The sequence below is a fragment of the Chelonia mydas genome, chromosome 1, assembly GCF_015237465.2.
Source record: "Chelonia mydas isolate rCheMyd1 chromosome 1, rCheMyd1.pri.v2, whole genome shotgun sequence".
In the NCBI taxonomy this organism is placed as follows: domain Eukaryota; kingdom Metazoa; phylum Chordata; order Testudines; family Cheloniidae; genus Chelonia; species Chelonia mydas.
Window position 1 is genome coordinate 145,315,667 of NC_057849.1, and position 18,556 is coordinate 145,334,222.

The 18,556-nt window shown below is 40.4% G+C and overlaps 1 protein-coding gene across 9 annotated transcripts in view; it reads right to left on the reverse strand.

The window, feature by feature from the left end:
- Positions 1-18,556, reverse strand: part of DMD (dystrophin) — a 1,912,888-nt gene that overhangs the window by 429,493 nt on the left and 1,464,839 nt on the right. For all 9 annotated transcript variants that reach the window (XM_043538015.1, XM_043538014.1, XM_043538013.1 and 6 more), the window contains 2 exons: positions 12,918-13,129; positions 1,279-1,433 (listed from right to left, as the gene is read on the reverse strand). In XM_043538015.1, the coding sequence (XP_043393950.1) occupies positions 1,279-1,433; positions 12,918-13,129 (367 nt within the window). The remainder of the gene's footprint in view (positions 1-1,278; positions 1,434-12,917; positions 13,130-18,556) is intronic.

An 18,556-nucleotide genomic window follows, 5' to 3' on the forward strand; every position in this document is an offset into this window, starting at 1 on the left:
CACTAGGGACATAATGAGACCAAGTTATATGGTTTTACAGCTTTCTCAGCGCACATCTATCACAAGACATGTGTCTTTTCAGAAAGAAGGCTACCATCAACAATAAGGTCAGAAATGCCTACAGAAATTCTCTTTACTTTTAAAATACATTTCACAGTTTAGCTACGGTACTTCTCCCCAGCAAACCTTTCAGATTACAACACTGCTTAGAGGACATCAGTACTATCTTTTTTGGTGCTTCCATTGGCGCTAAAGTGGGAATAGTTCTGCTGCAAACAGAAACGCAGTTAAAATGAACAGTTGTGGAGGCATATGAATACCAAATTAATTAAAAAAGCAGTAAAGAGAAAAAGGGAATGAATTCCTCTAGTCACTGCTGATTTAAGTAGCTTTTACTATGCAAGCAAATTCCCTGAATTTGTTGCATATTTAACTAAGTTTTCTTTGCTGACCTTGTTCATGAACTTTAATTAAAAACATTTTAAAAACGCATTCAGTTTTGGTTATAAGATATAAAACTTAATCCTAGATATTAAGCCAGGTAAAGTAACTCCAACTCTATTTTTTTTATGTATCCCATTTAATGTACAGCAATATAAACCTGTGAATCTGAGTTTTACCGCTTTAAATAAAATCATTTTTATCCTGCAAAAAATTTCCAGTATAGATTTTATACTGATGATTCACACTTAGTGGCAACCTATAAACATAGCTTTTAGTAATGAACTGGTATCTATACCAAACATTGAGAGACTACAAAATGTAATCCTGAATGGTTTAATCAACAATCTAATCTTAAAAAAAAATAAAATAAAAAAATCTTGGCTGTAGATTCTTCTCATAGATATAGTATAATGCTTCTACTGTGAATTATATTTCAGTAGGGTGTGTCATTTTCATGTTCAATTTATGGCACTGTCTACAACTGTATAGAGATTAAGATGCTGAGATAGCAGTTAGAAAACTAAAAAACTCTCTTAATTTAAATATCTATGGAACTTTATGAAACACAATGAATTAACTAAAGTTAATTAGAAAAATGGTTAATATGTAAAAGCGGTTTAAAACTGCCAAATGACAATGTTTCATGTCAGAGTGGTTGCCCCAAATGTCATTTAAAAGATAAGCATCTACAGAAAAAAAAACAATTGGGGTGACCGGCTTCTTTGGGTACCTCCCTTCCATTTTGCCACCTAATCACTACATTAAGTGTTAAAGTAGATCAATGCAATTCAGTGAAGCTTAACAACAGTGTTAGTGCGAGAAATGGCATTGTACCTCTTATTAATGGTAGCCCAACTGGTATTAATGTTATCTGTCATCAGTTCTACTTTTCTGGTGTCATCTGTAGAATAATCACGGAGAAGCTTAAGTGCCATGTCATTCGCCACATCCACATGTATTTGCCACTGCCGCAGCTCTTTTGAAAATTGCTAGAGGGGGAAAAAACAAACAAAACAAAAGAATGAATCTCACTTTCCCTTAAAAATATACCTTGAATATTTGAAAAGTGGATGAACCTTTAAACCTTTAAAACCTTCCCGATTAAAAAAAGAGAGAGAGAGAGAGAGAGAGAGAGAGAATCTTCTCATTGCTGGTAATAACAGAAACAGCCTCTGTCACATCTGCTGATTGTTAGGGTCAGAACTTTTTTTTTTTTTTTTTTTAAGTTTTGGGACACAAGAGGACTGCAGTACTACCAACAAGCGGCTGACAGGACTAACCAATAAAATCTTCAGTGCAAGATAAAATGTGGCAGCCAAAATTGGTAAACTAGTGAATGTAATCATAATAGTTCTTTCTCAGAAATAAATAGTTGAATAAATTATTGTGCATGCCGACTATTTTTGTCTCTGTGATGGTGAATTCATTATGCTGGGGAGACAGGAAAAAGAGCATCGTAAAATAATATACTGCCAGGCCTAATTTTTTTTTTTTTTTTTACAATGTGACATAATACCAAAGCTTGGACAAATAACATTTGTCTGTTGAATTTTTTCACTTTATTAAGAATGATTTGTTTATGTAATTAGTGCCACCTACTGGATCAGTACTAAACTTGCATACATCAAAATACTAGAATATTAAACCTAACAGTAAGTTATTATAATGCCATGACCTTTCCCAATTTTTCTGGAAATAGTTTTAAGAAAGCATTTACAATTTTGAACATAATTCTGTGTTCATTTTAATTTTTATCTAGATCTGCTAACTAACAATTCCTTCCTCATTAGAAAAGCAGATCAGGAGACTGGTGCATTGGTTGCAATGGGGAACCAAATTCCATATGCTTTTCCTGTTTGTCTGCTTGTCATAACCAACATCTGTAAAACACTGTGTGCATCCATGTCTCCTCCATTATTTGTAATCAAATAGCAGTAACAATACAGACGACCAGCTCTTAGGGCTAGACAAATATATAGGTTACCAAACATCTTTGACAATATGAGCACAAAAGTACGTTATAATTTGCCAAAAACTCTCATGGAAGGTTTCAGAGTAACAGCTGTGTTAGTCTGTATCCTCAAAAAGAAAAGGAGTACTTGTGGCACCTTAGAGACTCACAAATTTATTTGAGCATAAGCTTTCGTGAGCTACAGCATCCGATGAAGTGAGCTGTAGCTCACGAAAGCTTATGCTCAAATAAATTTGTGAGTCTCTAAGGTGCCACAAGTACTCCTGTTCTTCTCATGGAAGGATTATTAGAATCAGTAGCTGGCTGTATAAATTAGAAACTTTCTTCAGAAAATAACTTCCTTTTCAAATAGGAAAAACCTCCATGAATATAGATTTTCCTTTCCCCCAAAGTGATGTTCATGTTGAAATCTGGTTTTGATTAAACTAATAGAGTCTTCACACAAAGCTAATCATTAGTAAGCTATTTTGTCAAGACTGATGCGTGATGGAAAGAAGTCTGAATGTCAAGTTGAATAAACAAACAGAGTGTAGCGATTGCTCACTTTAAAGTTTGCAGGTTCCTTCTGGATAAGCTTATGAAAGTTTTGATACTTATCTGAACCTTTTAGGGACTCCCTACTGGGGCTAGTTTCTTCCATCCACAGAAAAAAGCTTTAGCTCCTCTTACCTGCTTTAAGCACTGTAGGTTCCTCTGACTTGGGAAGAGGAGAATTCCAGGATGTGGCCCCCATGTCAGGGCTCCTCTAAAGGACGTAGTCTTTGCTCTACTTCAAGTGGGATCTAATATGTTGCCTGTTAGGAGAGCTTCTCTTATTTCTTTAAGGTATACTGGCATTTTGGGATGTCTCTATAATATAAGACTTAAAGGATGTCGTAAGATTATAAAATTCAGGAAAACAGTAGATTTCTCTTCATCTAACTTCTGCATTTCAGAGCAGCAGAGAATCTATCTTGGCCTTGTGAGAGGTTACAAAACTACCCACCGAATTGGTGGGCAGCGATTGATCCAGTGGGGGTCGATTTATCGCATCTAGTCTAGACACGATATATCGACCCCCGAGCGCTCTCCCGTTGACTCCTGTACTAAACCGGTGCGAGAGGCGCAGGCGGAGTCGACGGGGGAGCAGCAGCAGTTGACTCACCGCAGTGAAGACACCGTGGTGAGTAGATCTAAGTACACAGACTTCAGCTATGTTATTCACGTAGCTGAAGTTGTGTAACTTAGATCGATTCCCCATGCCTAGTGTAAACCAGGCCTATATCCTGTTATCCTGAAGGTGATCTGTCCTTAGAAACCAGAAGGGCAACAACGTAACTACCTGCCTCCACAAAGAGAACTTGGTTTGCACAGGTAAACAGGTAAAAGGCTGTGGCTGGTTGATAGGGGGAAGAGGAGCCTAATAATCAATTTTTTTTAAAACCTTCAAAAAGTTGTATTGAAGGATGAGTGAAGGTTCAGGCTACTTTTCAATGTTATCTGAAACATTGCCTGGGCATTTTTTCTTAATTCACTCACCCATGACCACATATTGTCAAGAAGTCAGAATACCTCATAATTTTAAATACTGTGGGCTGGATTCAGCCCCAGGTCTTACCTGCTTCCATGTACGTTACACAGAGCATAGGACCAAACACTACTACAATTCCAGGTCCACTGTATCCCCCCAGACAGGTGGCATTCGCTGCGGAGAAGACACAGCCAAGGCAGCCAGATACATGCTGCTCTGGCAAAGCCCCTGGGGAGCCTCAGTTAGTGGAGCTACTCCAAAGCTCAGACCACACTTGAACTATGCTCTCTCCTGGGCTTATTGTTATTATTTGTAATTGTTTTTTAGATATCTTATATGTGGGCTTTTTTTTTCCCTTCACTTTTTGCTGCAGACTTTGTCCATCTATTGTACGTTTGTAAGAATTTCACGATGCTCATACTTTATTCTTTTTGGAAAATATTTTTCCAGTAGAACAATGTTATAAAGCACTAGCTATACATACATAGTACATAGTTGCCATTTTCCAACCAAAAATATTGTAGTAGAATATTTTACATTTCCTTTATAGATACAAAAACAGTCTGTCCACGTTGTGGGCTAATGGCCTGTAAACTTTCACTTGGAGAATGTGTACCTTTTGCTAGTTCCCTGTGAATTTAATGACCTTATAAACCCCTCCAAAGCAGGCTCTTTAATGGAAATGCTGACAGACCCATTACAATGCTACGATTCTCGCCATTAACTTCAAGACTAATCTATTAAGTTCCTGACATTACCAAAGAACAATATCATTCAGAACATAAATGAAGAGTACGGGGGATTCTGTTTGAGGAAACAATTTGCATTTTCCAGTTTACTGGAAATGAGTATTTAATCTTTTCAACAACTTTAAAGAGTGCATGCTTAAGTCATTGCGCCTACTCTATACTTTTCACAGGGACCGAGAGCAAAGTGTTATAGTGAAAGGTTTATTGTCCAACCTAATACAGTCCCATTATTTTCTGTCTTACATGACTTGATGTAATGAATTTTTATAATTAAACTAATGGAATACAATTTCTTTCTTCTTTTTTTCTTTCAGGCCCCATTTCTCTTCCTTCTACTTTGGAATAAGTAGAAACAAAAAGTATTCAAAGTGCTTTATTACCTTAATTTCATTATGACATTTGTAAAGCATTCTTTTTATTTCATCTGTGTCATCTCTTGAATTTGTTAGCTTTATTAAAAGGCTTAAAGAGTTAGGGATGCGCATTAATCATGCTGCTTATGTATATTTTTAATTTTATTTAATTAGAAGACACTACTTGCTATGTTATTAGTGGGAAAATCTAGGTAATTAAGGGTCCTTAATTAAAAACAAGTAAGGAAATGAGACTGGGCCTTTCTTTCTATCCATGCATTACCCAGTGGAATAAAATAAACTGTGCACAGATACAGCAATATGTATGTACAGCACCATCCAATTTGGAGCATGTCACTTGTTGCATTAAATATTTATGTAACCCAGGTCCGGAAAAGCAGACCCACTGCCCAGCCCTTCTCTGGATGTTATCAGCTATTTAGCTGGTCTAAAGAGGTATAACCATTCATTACTGGTCCTCTATTTCAGTGTTTGTGCAGCTGCAGGCATCATCCCTATAATATTCCACTGCACTTAGAATTGTACGTTGTAAACTCTGGTATAGTCCATAAAACAACACTAAGAGTATATTTCTTTCACCATATGTAGCTGGTCCATATCTGGAATATTAGGTGGCAGCAAAACAGTTAAGGGTGACATTATAAAGCAAGTGTCAAGGTAACTGTTGCACACAGTATATGACTAAAGGCAAGACTGTTCCTTGCCTGAGGCACTGTGCAGGGAGTAAGGGAGGATAAGGCTACTTTGCACGTGAGTCCCTGGTAGGAAAGCAGCCTCAGTGGAACTGCTACTACATTTCCTGCACTGGTGAATTGGAAGTGGGCAGGCAGGGGAATAGCCGTGGCACTAGCTGCCCTCTCACACATTGGCCCTCTCACTTAAGATTAGGGTGACCATATTTCCCAAAGGTAAAACGGGACATTGTGCAGGGCTGGCCTGAACCCTCCCCCACATGGGCTGGCCCGAGCCACTTGCCCGAGCCCTCCCCACCCCCAGGCTGGGGTCGCTGGAACCCTGCCTCCCCCCCACCCTGAAAGAGGCTGTTGCTAGAACCCTGCTGCCCCTCCCACACGAGAGCCCTGCCTCCCCCCTCCCCACAAGGGGCTGACATCACCACTCACCCACATCGCACATTCCTCTGCACCGTACTCCACTTGTTTGACAAAAGTGGGCATTTGTCCCATTTGCTCTTGCCAACTGATCAAGTCGGCAAGAGCAAAAGGGACACATGCCCACTTTTGCCAAAAAAGACAGGATGGCTGGGACAGGGCTTAAAAAAGGGATTGTCCCAACCAAAACAGGATGTATGGTCACACTACCTAAGATAGTATTGAAGGACAAGTAAACTTCTTCTGGAATAGAGGAGCAGATTACCTCTCCCTTGAGCCAAACAGGGAGCAAACCGAGTCTCTTTTTTAAACTTTTGAAAATCCCATTCAAAAAGTAAAACTAATGCTTTATATAGGATTTCTAGCTAGTATTCTAACCAAATGTGTTTATACCATTTGTTATACAAAGAGGAAGAATAAAGAGGGTATTTGTTCTCTTTTACTGTTAATTTAAAAATATAACAATGAATGCAGGCAATACCAGTAACAGGTATCAAAGTCTCAGGTCTTATCAACAGAATAGATTACAAGACCAGAAAGGACTACTATTATCATTTAGTCTACCCCCTTATACAACTGACCACCAGACTTCGCTGAATTAACTCCTATTTGAACCAGAAAAACTATTTAGAAATTAATAAAACAAAAACATTCAACCATGACTTCAGACCTTCCAGTGATGGAGAATCCACCACAATCCTCAGTAAATTGTTACAATTGTTACCCTCACTGGTAAAACTTTGTACCTTATTTCTAGTCTGAGTATGTCTAGCTTCATCTTCCAGGCACTAGATTATTATACTTTTGTCTTCTAGACTGAAGAACGCTTCGTTATTTTAATTAACATGTAGATACTTCTGTTCTGTGATCAGATCACCCCTTACCTTTTTCTTTGTTAAGATAAACAGATAGAGCTTGTTGAGTCTATCATTATAAGGCTTATTTTCCAATCTTTTAATCGTTCTTGGGGCTCTTCTCTGAACTCTTTGCAATTAATCAACATCCTTCTTAAACTGTGGACCCCTGACCTGGACACAATATTACCGTGTGGCAAGGCACCTGCTTCATCTCGCCAGACTTAGCACTTCCCCCTCTGGCGATGCAGGGCCTGGAGTAAATCAGCCCCACTCTGGGCAGTTGCCTGCCTTCCCCCTTTCTGTGCTCCTTTGGCTGTGTTTTCAGGGAAAGCCCGAGGGTTGGCCTAAGGGGTATCGTTCACCAAACAAAAAGGAGACACCTTTTCCTGCCTCCTCACTGGGGCAGGGTGTCATCCTGTTGCTTGCCCAGGGTGTCAGTCCTTCCCCTAGCAGGCACTCAGGTTTTGCTGTTCCCCTACGGGAAGGAGCACAGCCTTTCAGCCTGGAAAAGCTTGTTTCCCTGCTGCCACTTGCCTGGCAGTAGCTTCTCTCTCTCTCCCCCTTTGCTCTTCCCAGAGGAGGGGTTTTTAAAGGCCTCAGGCAGACCTTAATTGGATTCAGATGTCCCTAACTGACCTGAGGTAACCTCTTCTCAGCTTGTAGGAAAAAGGGCTTTAACATTCTAGGGCTAATATATCAGCCTTCCAGGACCCTCTTGCAGGAGGGTGTTCCCCACCCACCCCATGCCCTGGGCCCTCTGGATCTTTTCATTGGGGCCCTGTCCCATGAGCCTCCCCAGCCACCCCACCCATATACCTCGAGCCAGCTGCAAGACCTGCAGCCAATTCGCTTTTGAGCCGCGCCACAGGCACATCTGTACACGCTCGTGCTCCATACTCTCCATTTCCTCACCCTCATGTCCCGCCCTGACACTAAATGGCGGGACCTTATGTCATCTGTTCAGGGTGAGGAACCCCTGTGGGCCAGCCTATACTCTACCTTGGCCCCATGATCTGCCAGGGATATGGGTTGGCAGCTCCTTCATGGAGCCATGAGCATGGGCATGTACCTGGCGCGGCTCACCTCTGTTCCCAATACCTGTCCCTTTTGCGGTGTGAGGGAGACCCTGGCACATCCCTATCTTGAGTGCACCAGGCTGCAGCCCCTATTCCTGCTCCACCAAGATCTCCTTTTATGTTTTTGGCTGCACTTCTCCCCCCACCTTTTTTTAATGCACAACCTGTCAGTGCCCCCACAAAGTCATGGGACTGCCTCGTCAACTTCCTCTTAGCAATGGCCAAAGTGGACATCTATAATACCAGAGAGAGGATGTTGGCTGACGGGGTTCTTTGCGACTGCGGGGCCTACTTCTGTTCCTCTCTCTGCTCACGTATCTGGGCAGAGTGCCTCTGGGCAGTGTCCACTGGGCTCCCTTGACACCTTTGAGGAGCAGTGAGTGCTGGCCGGGATTCTCTACTCGGTGTCCCCTTCAGGTTCCCTACTTTTGACCCTTTGACCCACACCCATCCTTATTCTTTTTTCAGTTGCCCCCCATAATTATTTGAGTTCCAGGCTCAGTGGATCCGCCCCATAGGCTGTGGCCGCCCAACTCCTGGAACGCAATATGAGGACCCTCTTGCAGCCATCCAGCCTGACTTTGTCACACCAGCTATAGTTGCACCAATGCAATACACTAGTAATATAACCTTCTGACTCTTATTCAATATCCCCATTTATACATGTAAGAATTACATTAGCCCTTTGACCACAGCATTGCACTGGGAGCTCAAACTCAGCTAATTACCCACCATGACTCCAAAGTCTCTTTCAGAGTCATTGTTTCCCAGGACAGAGTCCCCAGTCCTGTAAGTATGGCCTGCATGTCTTTACATTTATTCCTCACTAAAAATGCATATTTTTTTGCATCCAGCTTGCCAAGCAATTCATAGATTTGTAAGTTCCGAGGCCGGAAGGGAGCATTATGATCAAAGTAAGGCACATTGGAAAACATAATCCAAACTATACATATAAAATGATGGGATCAAATTTAGTTACCACCACTCAAGAAAGATATTGGAGTAATTGTGGATAGTTCTCTGAAAACATCCACTCAGTGTGCAGCAGCAGCCAAAAAAAGGTAACAATGTTGGGAATCATTAAGAAAGGGATAAATAAAAAGACAGAAAATATCATTCTCTCTATATAACTCCATGGTACGCCCACAGCTTGAATACTGTGTGCACCAAAAAAGAGATACTGGAATTGGAAAAGGTACAGAAAAAGGCAAGAAAAATGATTAGAGGTATGGAAAAGCTTCCATATGAGGGGAGATTAATAAGACAGGGACTTTTGAGCTTGGAAAAGAGGTGACTAAGGGGGGATACGATTGAGGTCTAAAATCATGACTGATATGGATAAAGTAAATATGGAAGTGTTATTTACTCCTTCTCATAACACAAGAACTAGGGGACACCAAATGAAATTAATAGGCAGCAGGTTTAAAACAAACAAAAGGAAGTACTTCTTCATACAATGCATAGTCAAACTGTGGAACTCTTTGCCAGAGGATGTTGTGAAGGCCAAGACACTAACAGGGTTCAAAAAAGAACTAGATGAATTCATGGAGGATAGCTCCATCAATGGCTATTAGCAAGGATGGGCAGGGATGGTGTCCCTAGTCTCTGTTTGCCAGAAGCTGGGAATGAGCAACAAGGGATGGATCGCTTGATGATTACCTGTTCTGTTCATTCCCGCTGGGGCACCTGGCATTGGCCACTGTCAGAAGACAGAATACTGGGCTAGATAGACCTTTGGTCTGACCCAGTATGGCTGTTCTTATGTTCTTATCTAATCTGACCTCCTGTGTAACAGAAGCCATAGAACTTCCCTACAACAATTGGTAAAGCTTATCTTTTAGGAAAACATCCAATCTTGATTTAAAAATGGCCAGTGATAGAAAATCCACCACTATGCTTGATGAGGCACATTTCAGTGTATCAGTGACCTGTTCTCTTCATTATTTATCACTCCCCCCAATCTTTATGTCATCTTCAAATTATTTTATATTGTCTTCAAGGACACAGGTTGAACATGGGCGTTAGCTGAACAAGATTCCTCATACTTCCTTATCAACCCTCATTGAAAGGAACCACTTTCTAGAGAGAAAACAAAACTAGTCTCCATATTTATTCAATTAAAAATTTGGTCTGTCTGCCAAGATTGCTACTGCTTTCATTAGATAAACACTATTAGTTCAACCTGCTAGGCTAACAAAGCTTACATTCATCATAGAACAATTAACAAATAGGATAATTTTTTGAATTCTAGTGAAAAAGCAGACTCCCATTGCCAATCTACCATGTTTTGGACTCTCCCATACCTAAACCCAGTTCCTGGGATATTACTCTTGAATGGAAAGCCACAGACATTGTGAAGGGACGTTCGATTTGAGTAAGTCGCAAAACAGTTAACTATGAACTAACTTAAGATTCTTAAGTAAGTTTAATTAGGAACTATATTTAAAAAACTCTTGCAACTGGAAATTTTGAAAGGGTATCAATCACGGGGGCAAATCCAGAACTAATTATAGGTTTGCATAGTAAAAGCAATATTACTGCATGCCTGTGTACTTACCCATGTGATGTCCCCAATGCAGTTCATTTTTGTCCTTGGTAGGAACAATCTCCACAAAGAGGTTGGATCCAAAGCTCACTGAAATCAAAGGGAATCTTTCCATTGACTTCGGTGGACTTTGGATCATGCCCAGGAAATGGGACAGCTGAGCCAGGCGGGAACTCTAGCTGTAAAGCCTCACGCAATTATATCAGCATGTGGGGAGCGCAAAGTAAAGCAAGGGCCAACTGCAGGTTTGGTGATCTGACAGGTTTTCATAAAGCAACTATAACACATTTCAGAACACTTGTAGATCCGGAGTCAAGATGCAAAATTTAGTTCCAGGTCTGGACATTGAATGCTCCACATTTCAGGGTTATTCAAGATCCAGGTTTTGATTCACAGCTAGCACTAGTGGAATTTTTCTCTTTTTTGTTATATTGAATGAATGGATGAGATTATTAGATGTTCTCTCATACACTCATGTATACAGAGCTGGTGGGGAATTTTTTGACAAAACAAATTTTTCATCAGAATATGCAGATTCATCAACTAAACTTTTAGTTGTAATGCATCAATTTTGATGAAAAACTTTCATCTTGAAAGTTTCTCAAGTCCAGGATGGAATTTCTGGCCAAAATGAGAGGGAGGGAGAGAGAGAGAGAAAAAACCCAGCAGCCCAGAACATCCTACTGAATATTCAAAGCAGGGCCTAGAATTTGAGTGGCTTGCATCCCGGCTGACTGCCGTCATGACTGGGCTATTCTTGGGGAGGAGGAGGTGAGGAAGATTGAAAATTTTACCCCAAAAAGAGAGAGACAAAGGTCTCATGTTTCATCCTGATTTGGAACACAGGCACAATCTGAAATATCAAAAATGATTGCAGGGCAGGAACAGTTTTTCCATCAAGTTCTATTTATACATAAGTATATGCATAAACACCTATAGATACATATATTTTGTAATTTTCATATATATATTACAATTTTGTATTTACCAGTTTGAGTTAAAGATTTATATTCTAAGGGCAGAGTCCTGTAAAGGAAGTATTTAAATTAAATTTTGTATTAAGATATGTAAACTTCTTATAAAGGTAATTTTTGTAAGTCTAATAGCAGGAGGTGCTTGTAAGAAATGCTTGAAAGAAATGAAAAATGTGGCACTCTATTTGTAAAATAGCTGTTTCCATTAGTCTTAATTGCCTGAGTACTTTGTATTTGAGGTGGAGAATGTTAAAAAAAAATTACTTAAGAACTTGTTCACCCAATTTTTCCCTCCTCCCTTACACCTTTGCAGTTAGGAAACTTACTTTGAGTATTATTTGTAAGCCAAACACTGGTCAGAAGCCGGCATTCTATCTCCAGAAAGAGACCATGACAAATGTATCTCCTCTCTGCTGAATGACAGTAGTGTACATAATCTCTAATTCTTTCTAATACATTAGTGAGTGATTGTCTTTATTTATAATAATCCATCCATGTCAGGCGATGACCCTTAAGGCAGAATCTCAGATGAGAAAAATTAACCAGTTACTAGCCTTAAAACAAACAAGAAAATGAAGGATTTCTGGTGTTTTCGTACTTCCGCAGGGCAAATTAAAAGCCAGTGTTTATGTACTTCTGAAGTATAGGATGGGAGAGATTGATTAAAAACAATGGATGTTAATGTTAGCTAGACTGACATTTCTGGAAAGGGAAATCTTCTATTCATGTGGATCGGGACAATTTAAAAGGTGGGGTGGGGGGAGAGCTACGGGGGCGGGGGGGGGACTAAGGGGGTTAAGCTTTAACCAGAAAGCTAGATATTACCAATTTGAGCAGATGCTCTCTATACTTATTTATGGGAATATCGCTAGAACCATCCATGACCTGCCCTCAAATATACAGCTAAAAGACTTAAAAAACAAACAAACAAACCCACACACTTTGCCTACTGTCCCAAAAGAACAGATACAACTAGTTAGCAGCAATTCAAAGAGTGAAAGACTGGTGAAAGAGCATTCTCCGGTATCACCCAGCCCTTGGTCTCTCTGCTAATTAGAGCCTATTGTGGTGGGGAGGTTTATGTGATGCCATTTTTAGAATTTAGAAGCCAATAGAATTTTTTTATTAGCAGTAGTGGAGGGAGTATTTGGGCTGAGGAATCACCTGGTTTGTGGCTACATTTTTTGGTCCAAGTTACCCAATCTTGCAAGTATTTTTTCATCAAATCAAGTAGAAACATTTTCATCAGACATTTCAATATTTTGATTATTAATCTTTAATACAAATTCTCTATCTTCAATAATAACCTTAAGTTCGGTGTTCTGCTTTTTCAGAGCTTCCACAGTGTAGGAAATCTCCTTCCACGACTCAAGCTTGACTTTGGCCCGTTCTAGAACCTGCTCAGCTTCTTGTTTGGCTTCCAACCATTGTGTTGAATCCTTTAACATTTCATTTAGCTGCTGCCTGCGGCTTTGAAGGTGTCCCTGTACTTCGTCCCACTGGCTCTGGATCTTTTCAACTGGTGAAAAACAAATGTAAAAAAAAACTTATTCAAGATGAAGGTTTTTTTAAAAAAGCAGTTACTGAAATATTTAAGTAACATTTCTCATTGCAAACAACAATTTTCAGCTGTAACTAAATTTGGTTTATTAAAAGAGAACAAATAACGGTTGGTAGGACACAGTATAGTACATAGCATAGGTCCTGATGCATATGCAGCCAGAAATGTCAGCTTTTTGTCTCAATAATGACGTAAAGAATACTCAAACAGGGTCACATTGATGAGAAAGAAACAATTCTCATTCATTCATACCAAGCCAAATCAAGCTAGCATTTTTGATGAGATGTCCTATCGGGACTTCTATAATCTTATTCTTCATTTTAAGATTCATTACAAATGGTAATCAATGGTTATGCTATACTTGCTTGACCAGGTAAGATATACACTGGTAGAGTGCATGGCTGTTCACAAAAAAACTTCTCACAACTTCATGTTAGTTATTAGAACAAGGATTAGATGTGCCCTTATTTGGGGGGAAATGTAGTTCTGAAAGGGCTAATGATAATTGGAAGCTATGATAAAGAGGTTTGGCCAAGGTCAGACTGGCCCACAAAGGCACAAGGAAATATCCTGGTGATGTGACACGGAGACCTAACCCTAAAACATGCAAAGCTTTGGGGGGAAAAATGTTCTGTGCTTTGTTAATAAGAAACCTGTATTGCTTAAAACTAGCACAGAGCCAGGCCTCTTAGTATTTTTCCCAAAGGCTGCCCTCCATTATATTTAAAAGTCAGAGGCCACCTTCTCTTGATGGGTTGAGAATTTCCTGAATGGTCTGAAGACAAAGGCATAATCAGATGGAGGAAGTTGCCAGGAGAGCACCCATGATAGGGTTGATTCCACAATGTCATTGCCTCTCTGGGCTGGAGCAGAGCAATGCCCCATCACAAACATGTAGAGTAAAAATCCTCCCAGCAGTGTCTCTCCTTTAGCCTGGAAGAAGGGTTGTAGATCCTCCTGTGAATTCCCCCAGGCTTGGAGAAGGGGAAGAAAATCCTTCCAGCATCCCTTGCTCCAGCCTGGAGGAGAGGACAGAAAATGAATGAATGTGGGAAAAGGAATGACTGAGTACATGAGAGGGAGGAAGTAGGGGAAGGTAACGTAAATAACTAAATAGAATCCAAAGAGACCAGGTACAACCAGAGGACGAACCAACGATGGGCCAAGGCTGGGAGGAGGGGGGAAAGGAGCAGTAACACAAATTACATACGTTGTGCAAGGCAAGATCTGGAGCATATTAAACTGTACAACTTGAAATGAGGAGTATTTAAAGGCTACACCACATTTGGGTTGCTACCTACAGCTACTAACTGTCCCAATGAGGTTTGAGGATGAATGCATTTGAAATATAACTGATGTCCCTCTCATAAATACAAATCAGACCCATAAAAAGTAAGGGCAGCGTATTGTCGTCACTAATAACTGTGGGGAGCAACAAAAATATTTTAAATTAACTATCAAGGTTTTGATTTTTGCATTATCCAAAGGTGTGGGGGGGGGGAAGAGGGTTGTTTGTGCCTTATTGCGGGGCGGGGACGGATGGTTTGGAAATTTTCCATTAAACCCCCCCCCCCACCCCCCCAACAAACTGGGGTTTCAGATAAATGCATTTTTTTGGTGGGAAAAGTATCTGTTCTCCACAGAAAATGTTCTTTTTTTTTGTCCAAAAACCAAACAATTGAAAATCAAAATGTATTTATTTGGATATGTTGCCACAATGTCTCATAGGAAGTGTGGTTCAGTTGCTTCATGTCCCCAGTCTCCTTTGTGGGCCAGGCTCCCTTGCTGGGGTGCAGCATGAGAAATGTAATCCAGCCAGGGATCTAATCTATAGAGGAGAATGGGAACATGAGACACCCAAACTGCAACCCCAAAGAGGTACCTCAATATATTTTTGGCTAAAATATTTCACTTTTCAAATTTTTGCTAAAAAGTCAAAGTCTTTATTTTTCTTCTTCAGAAAACAACAATTTTTGAATTATTTTGTTTTATCAAGAATAAGTTATCACACCCAATGAAAATATTCTTAGTGGTGCATGCCTTATTACATCAGAGCTTGACAGCCAGAGAGCGCTCAGGTAATGGAGTCTTTTTAAATTATTATCTAAGCAAACAATCTAAAGCTATGCATTTGATACATTGGGGCACTCTCTAGTCCCAGAAAAGAAAACATTTAAATGTGGGATAAACACTTGTGGCATTTAGATCATTCATCTGGCTCTTCTGAGCTAGTCTGCAGCTCATTAAATATGGGACAAATAAAATACTAGCAGTCAAAAAGGTTTCAGAGATAGTTCATTAAAGAGGAAGTAAAGGGGACCTTTGTAATTCAGGCATCGCTGATTTATTAGAGTAACCCAAAAGCAGTACACAAAAAACATCCATTCATCACCGAAAGTTTACACATGATAATTGATGCTTTCATTTGTGGACATTTAAAAAAATATATTTTGAATGAAGAAAAGCAATTCCTTTTAGCTTAACTTATTCAAGATTTCACCTTTGGCTCTCATTTAAACCACTCTGTGTGTTAGTAAATAAACATGCCCGCTCAGAGTTTTTTCTCTCCTATCTATACATCCTTACTCTCTAGCCCAGAGAATCTCAATCAGATTCCTGAAAAGGATACAGTAGTCTAGAAAGGTTGCCTTGTGTACCCCAAAGTTTCACCTCACATAAAAACTGCTTGCTTGCAAAATCAGACATAAAAATACAAAAGTGTCACAGCACGCTATTATTGAAAAATTGCTTACTTTCTCATTTTGTCTGTATGAAATTTTAGTTTGTACAGACTTTGCTGGTGTTTTTTATGTAGCCTGTTGTAAAACTAGGCAAATATCTAGATGAGTTGATGTACCCCCGGAAGACCTTTGTGTATCCCCAGGGTACACGTACTGCTGGTTGAGAACCACTGCTCTAGTTGAACCTTCTTTGTTAAAGAGAAGGGGAATGTCTGACTACATCTTTATTAGCTATATGCCAAACAATAAGAGTTTGGAACATCCAGGCACCTTTTCCAACTTGTGGATGGGTCAGATCATAGCTGGTACCAGGAATGTGTAACATGGATGGTTCCACCTGGTACAAACATGATTCCATCAACACCAAGAGAGGTATTCCCTCGCCTTTAGATACCTCTGAGAAGAAAGAGGAAGTAGGAGTGAAAATTTCCTGCCAGCTGCCCAAGGCTACTGACACATCCCTCAGGCTTTGTGGGCTGGAGTTAAAATTCCTCTCAGGCTTGCAGGGACATGGTGTTATCACTGTGAAGGTGTGGTGCAAGAATGGATAGTGTGTGAGGAGGACAAGGAGTGATGGCAGTGTAAAGGGGGGTCCAGAGTGAACAAAAGACAGAAGTGAGGAGATCACAAACAAAAGGGGAACAGGCCCTGTCACACTCCACTGGCAATGCTCGCACATCCTACAAAAACATGTAGGGATTAGCTCTGTATCAGAGACTTTACTACCCAGGAAGCACTGAGCCAGCTAGTTCAGATGAGGAGGATCAGAGAACTGCAAAATCTTTTCAAAAATGTTAGCCAACCTTCTTTAAAGATTTCCTTCAAAGTAGATTATTTTTAAAGTATTTTGAAGGGCTTCTGTAACCATATTGGGTTTTTGTCTGAAGGCATAAGATCACTCTATAAAAGGTTTCCCCTGGTTGGAGGAGGGAATTTGTGGAAAAAAGAAAGTGCTTAATATATTTTCTATGAAAGTGCAGCTGAACAGCAGGAAGAAGACAGGGGAGGCATCCAGCAATCTGCCTTGTGCCCGGTAAGGGTCATTTCTGCCTACCTCCATCTCATAAGATCCTCCAGGTTACAATGAACATATGGGATTCAGTGGAGGGAAACATGAGTTATTTCCACATCCAGTGACCCTAATCTGGGAGCATGAAGAGTTCAACCCTGGGAATAAGGTGTACAGATCTATGCATAGGTGGGATAAAAGAATCAATAACCCGTGAGTCAATTGTTCCAAGGATTTATCTGAGTTTTGAAGAAATACAAGGGGAGTTTGATTATCCACCTCCAGCCCTGAATCAAACACCTTCAGTAAAGTAAAACACAACAGAGGAAGGGCTATGCTGTTTTAGGATGGATGACAAAAGGAGGTCTGAGAGCCAAATAACATTGAAATTATTAAAAATTATGAACTCAGTGTCACAAGGCTGGACTCCCTCACCCTGGATTGCTTGCTGCAAACAGTCCTCACACCACCAGTGGCAAGTTCAGTACCATGTGCTTTATTTACAAGTGTTTGTTCCCCACAGCATACGGCTTTTCACCAAGCCTTTACCTACTACCAAGCTACAGGGCAGGCGGGGGAGATTGCACCTCTCTGAAAACCTGGGCTGCTTTACCCTTCCAGTCTTCCTCCTTCTCTCCTGTCTCTCTTTTAACCATCTTCAGCTGACGAGCTGAGTCCCCTGGTTGATCGGTTAATCATCTGGTACTTAATTACTTATTTCCTTACTTTGGCTCATGTGGATAACATAAGAACATAAGAATGGCCATACTGGGTCAGACCAAAGGTCCGTCCAGCCCAGTATCCTGTCTACTGACAGTGGCCAGGCCAGGCCCCCCAGAGGGAGTGAACCAAACAGGTAATAATCAAGTGATCTCTCTCCTGCCATCCATCTCCACCTTCTGACAAACAGAGGCTAGAGACACCATTCCTTGCCCATCCTGGCTAATAGCCATTAATGGACTTAACCTCCTTGAATTTATCCAGTTCTCTTTTAAACCCTGTTATAGACCTAGCCTTCACAACCTCCTCAGGCAAGGAGTTCCACAGGTTGACTGTGCGCTGACTGAAGAAGAACTTCCTTTTATTTGTTTTAAACCTGCTACCCATTAATTTCATTTGGTGGCCCCAGTTCTTATATTATGGGAACAAGTAAATAACTTATCCTTATTCACTTTCTCCACACCAGTCATGATTTTATATACCACTATCATAGCCCACCTTAGTCTCCTCTTTTCCAAGCTGAAAAGTCCGAGCCTCTTTAATCTCTCCTCAGATGGGACCCATTCCAAAACCCTAATCATTTTAGTTCCCCTTTTCTGAACGTTTTCTAATGCCAGTATATCTTTTTTGAGATGAGGGGAGCACATCTGTACACAGTATTCAAGATGTGGGGATACCATGGATTTATATAAGGGCAATAAGATATTCTCCGTCTTATTCTCTCTCCCTTTTTTAATGATTCCAAACATCCCGTTTGCTTTTTTGACTGCCGCTGCACACCACGTGGACGTCTTCAGAGAACTATCCACGATGACTCCAAGATCTTTCTCCTGATTAGTTGTAGCTACATTAGCCCCCATCATATTGTATGTATAGTTGGGGTTATTTTTTCCAATGTGCATTACTTTACATTTA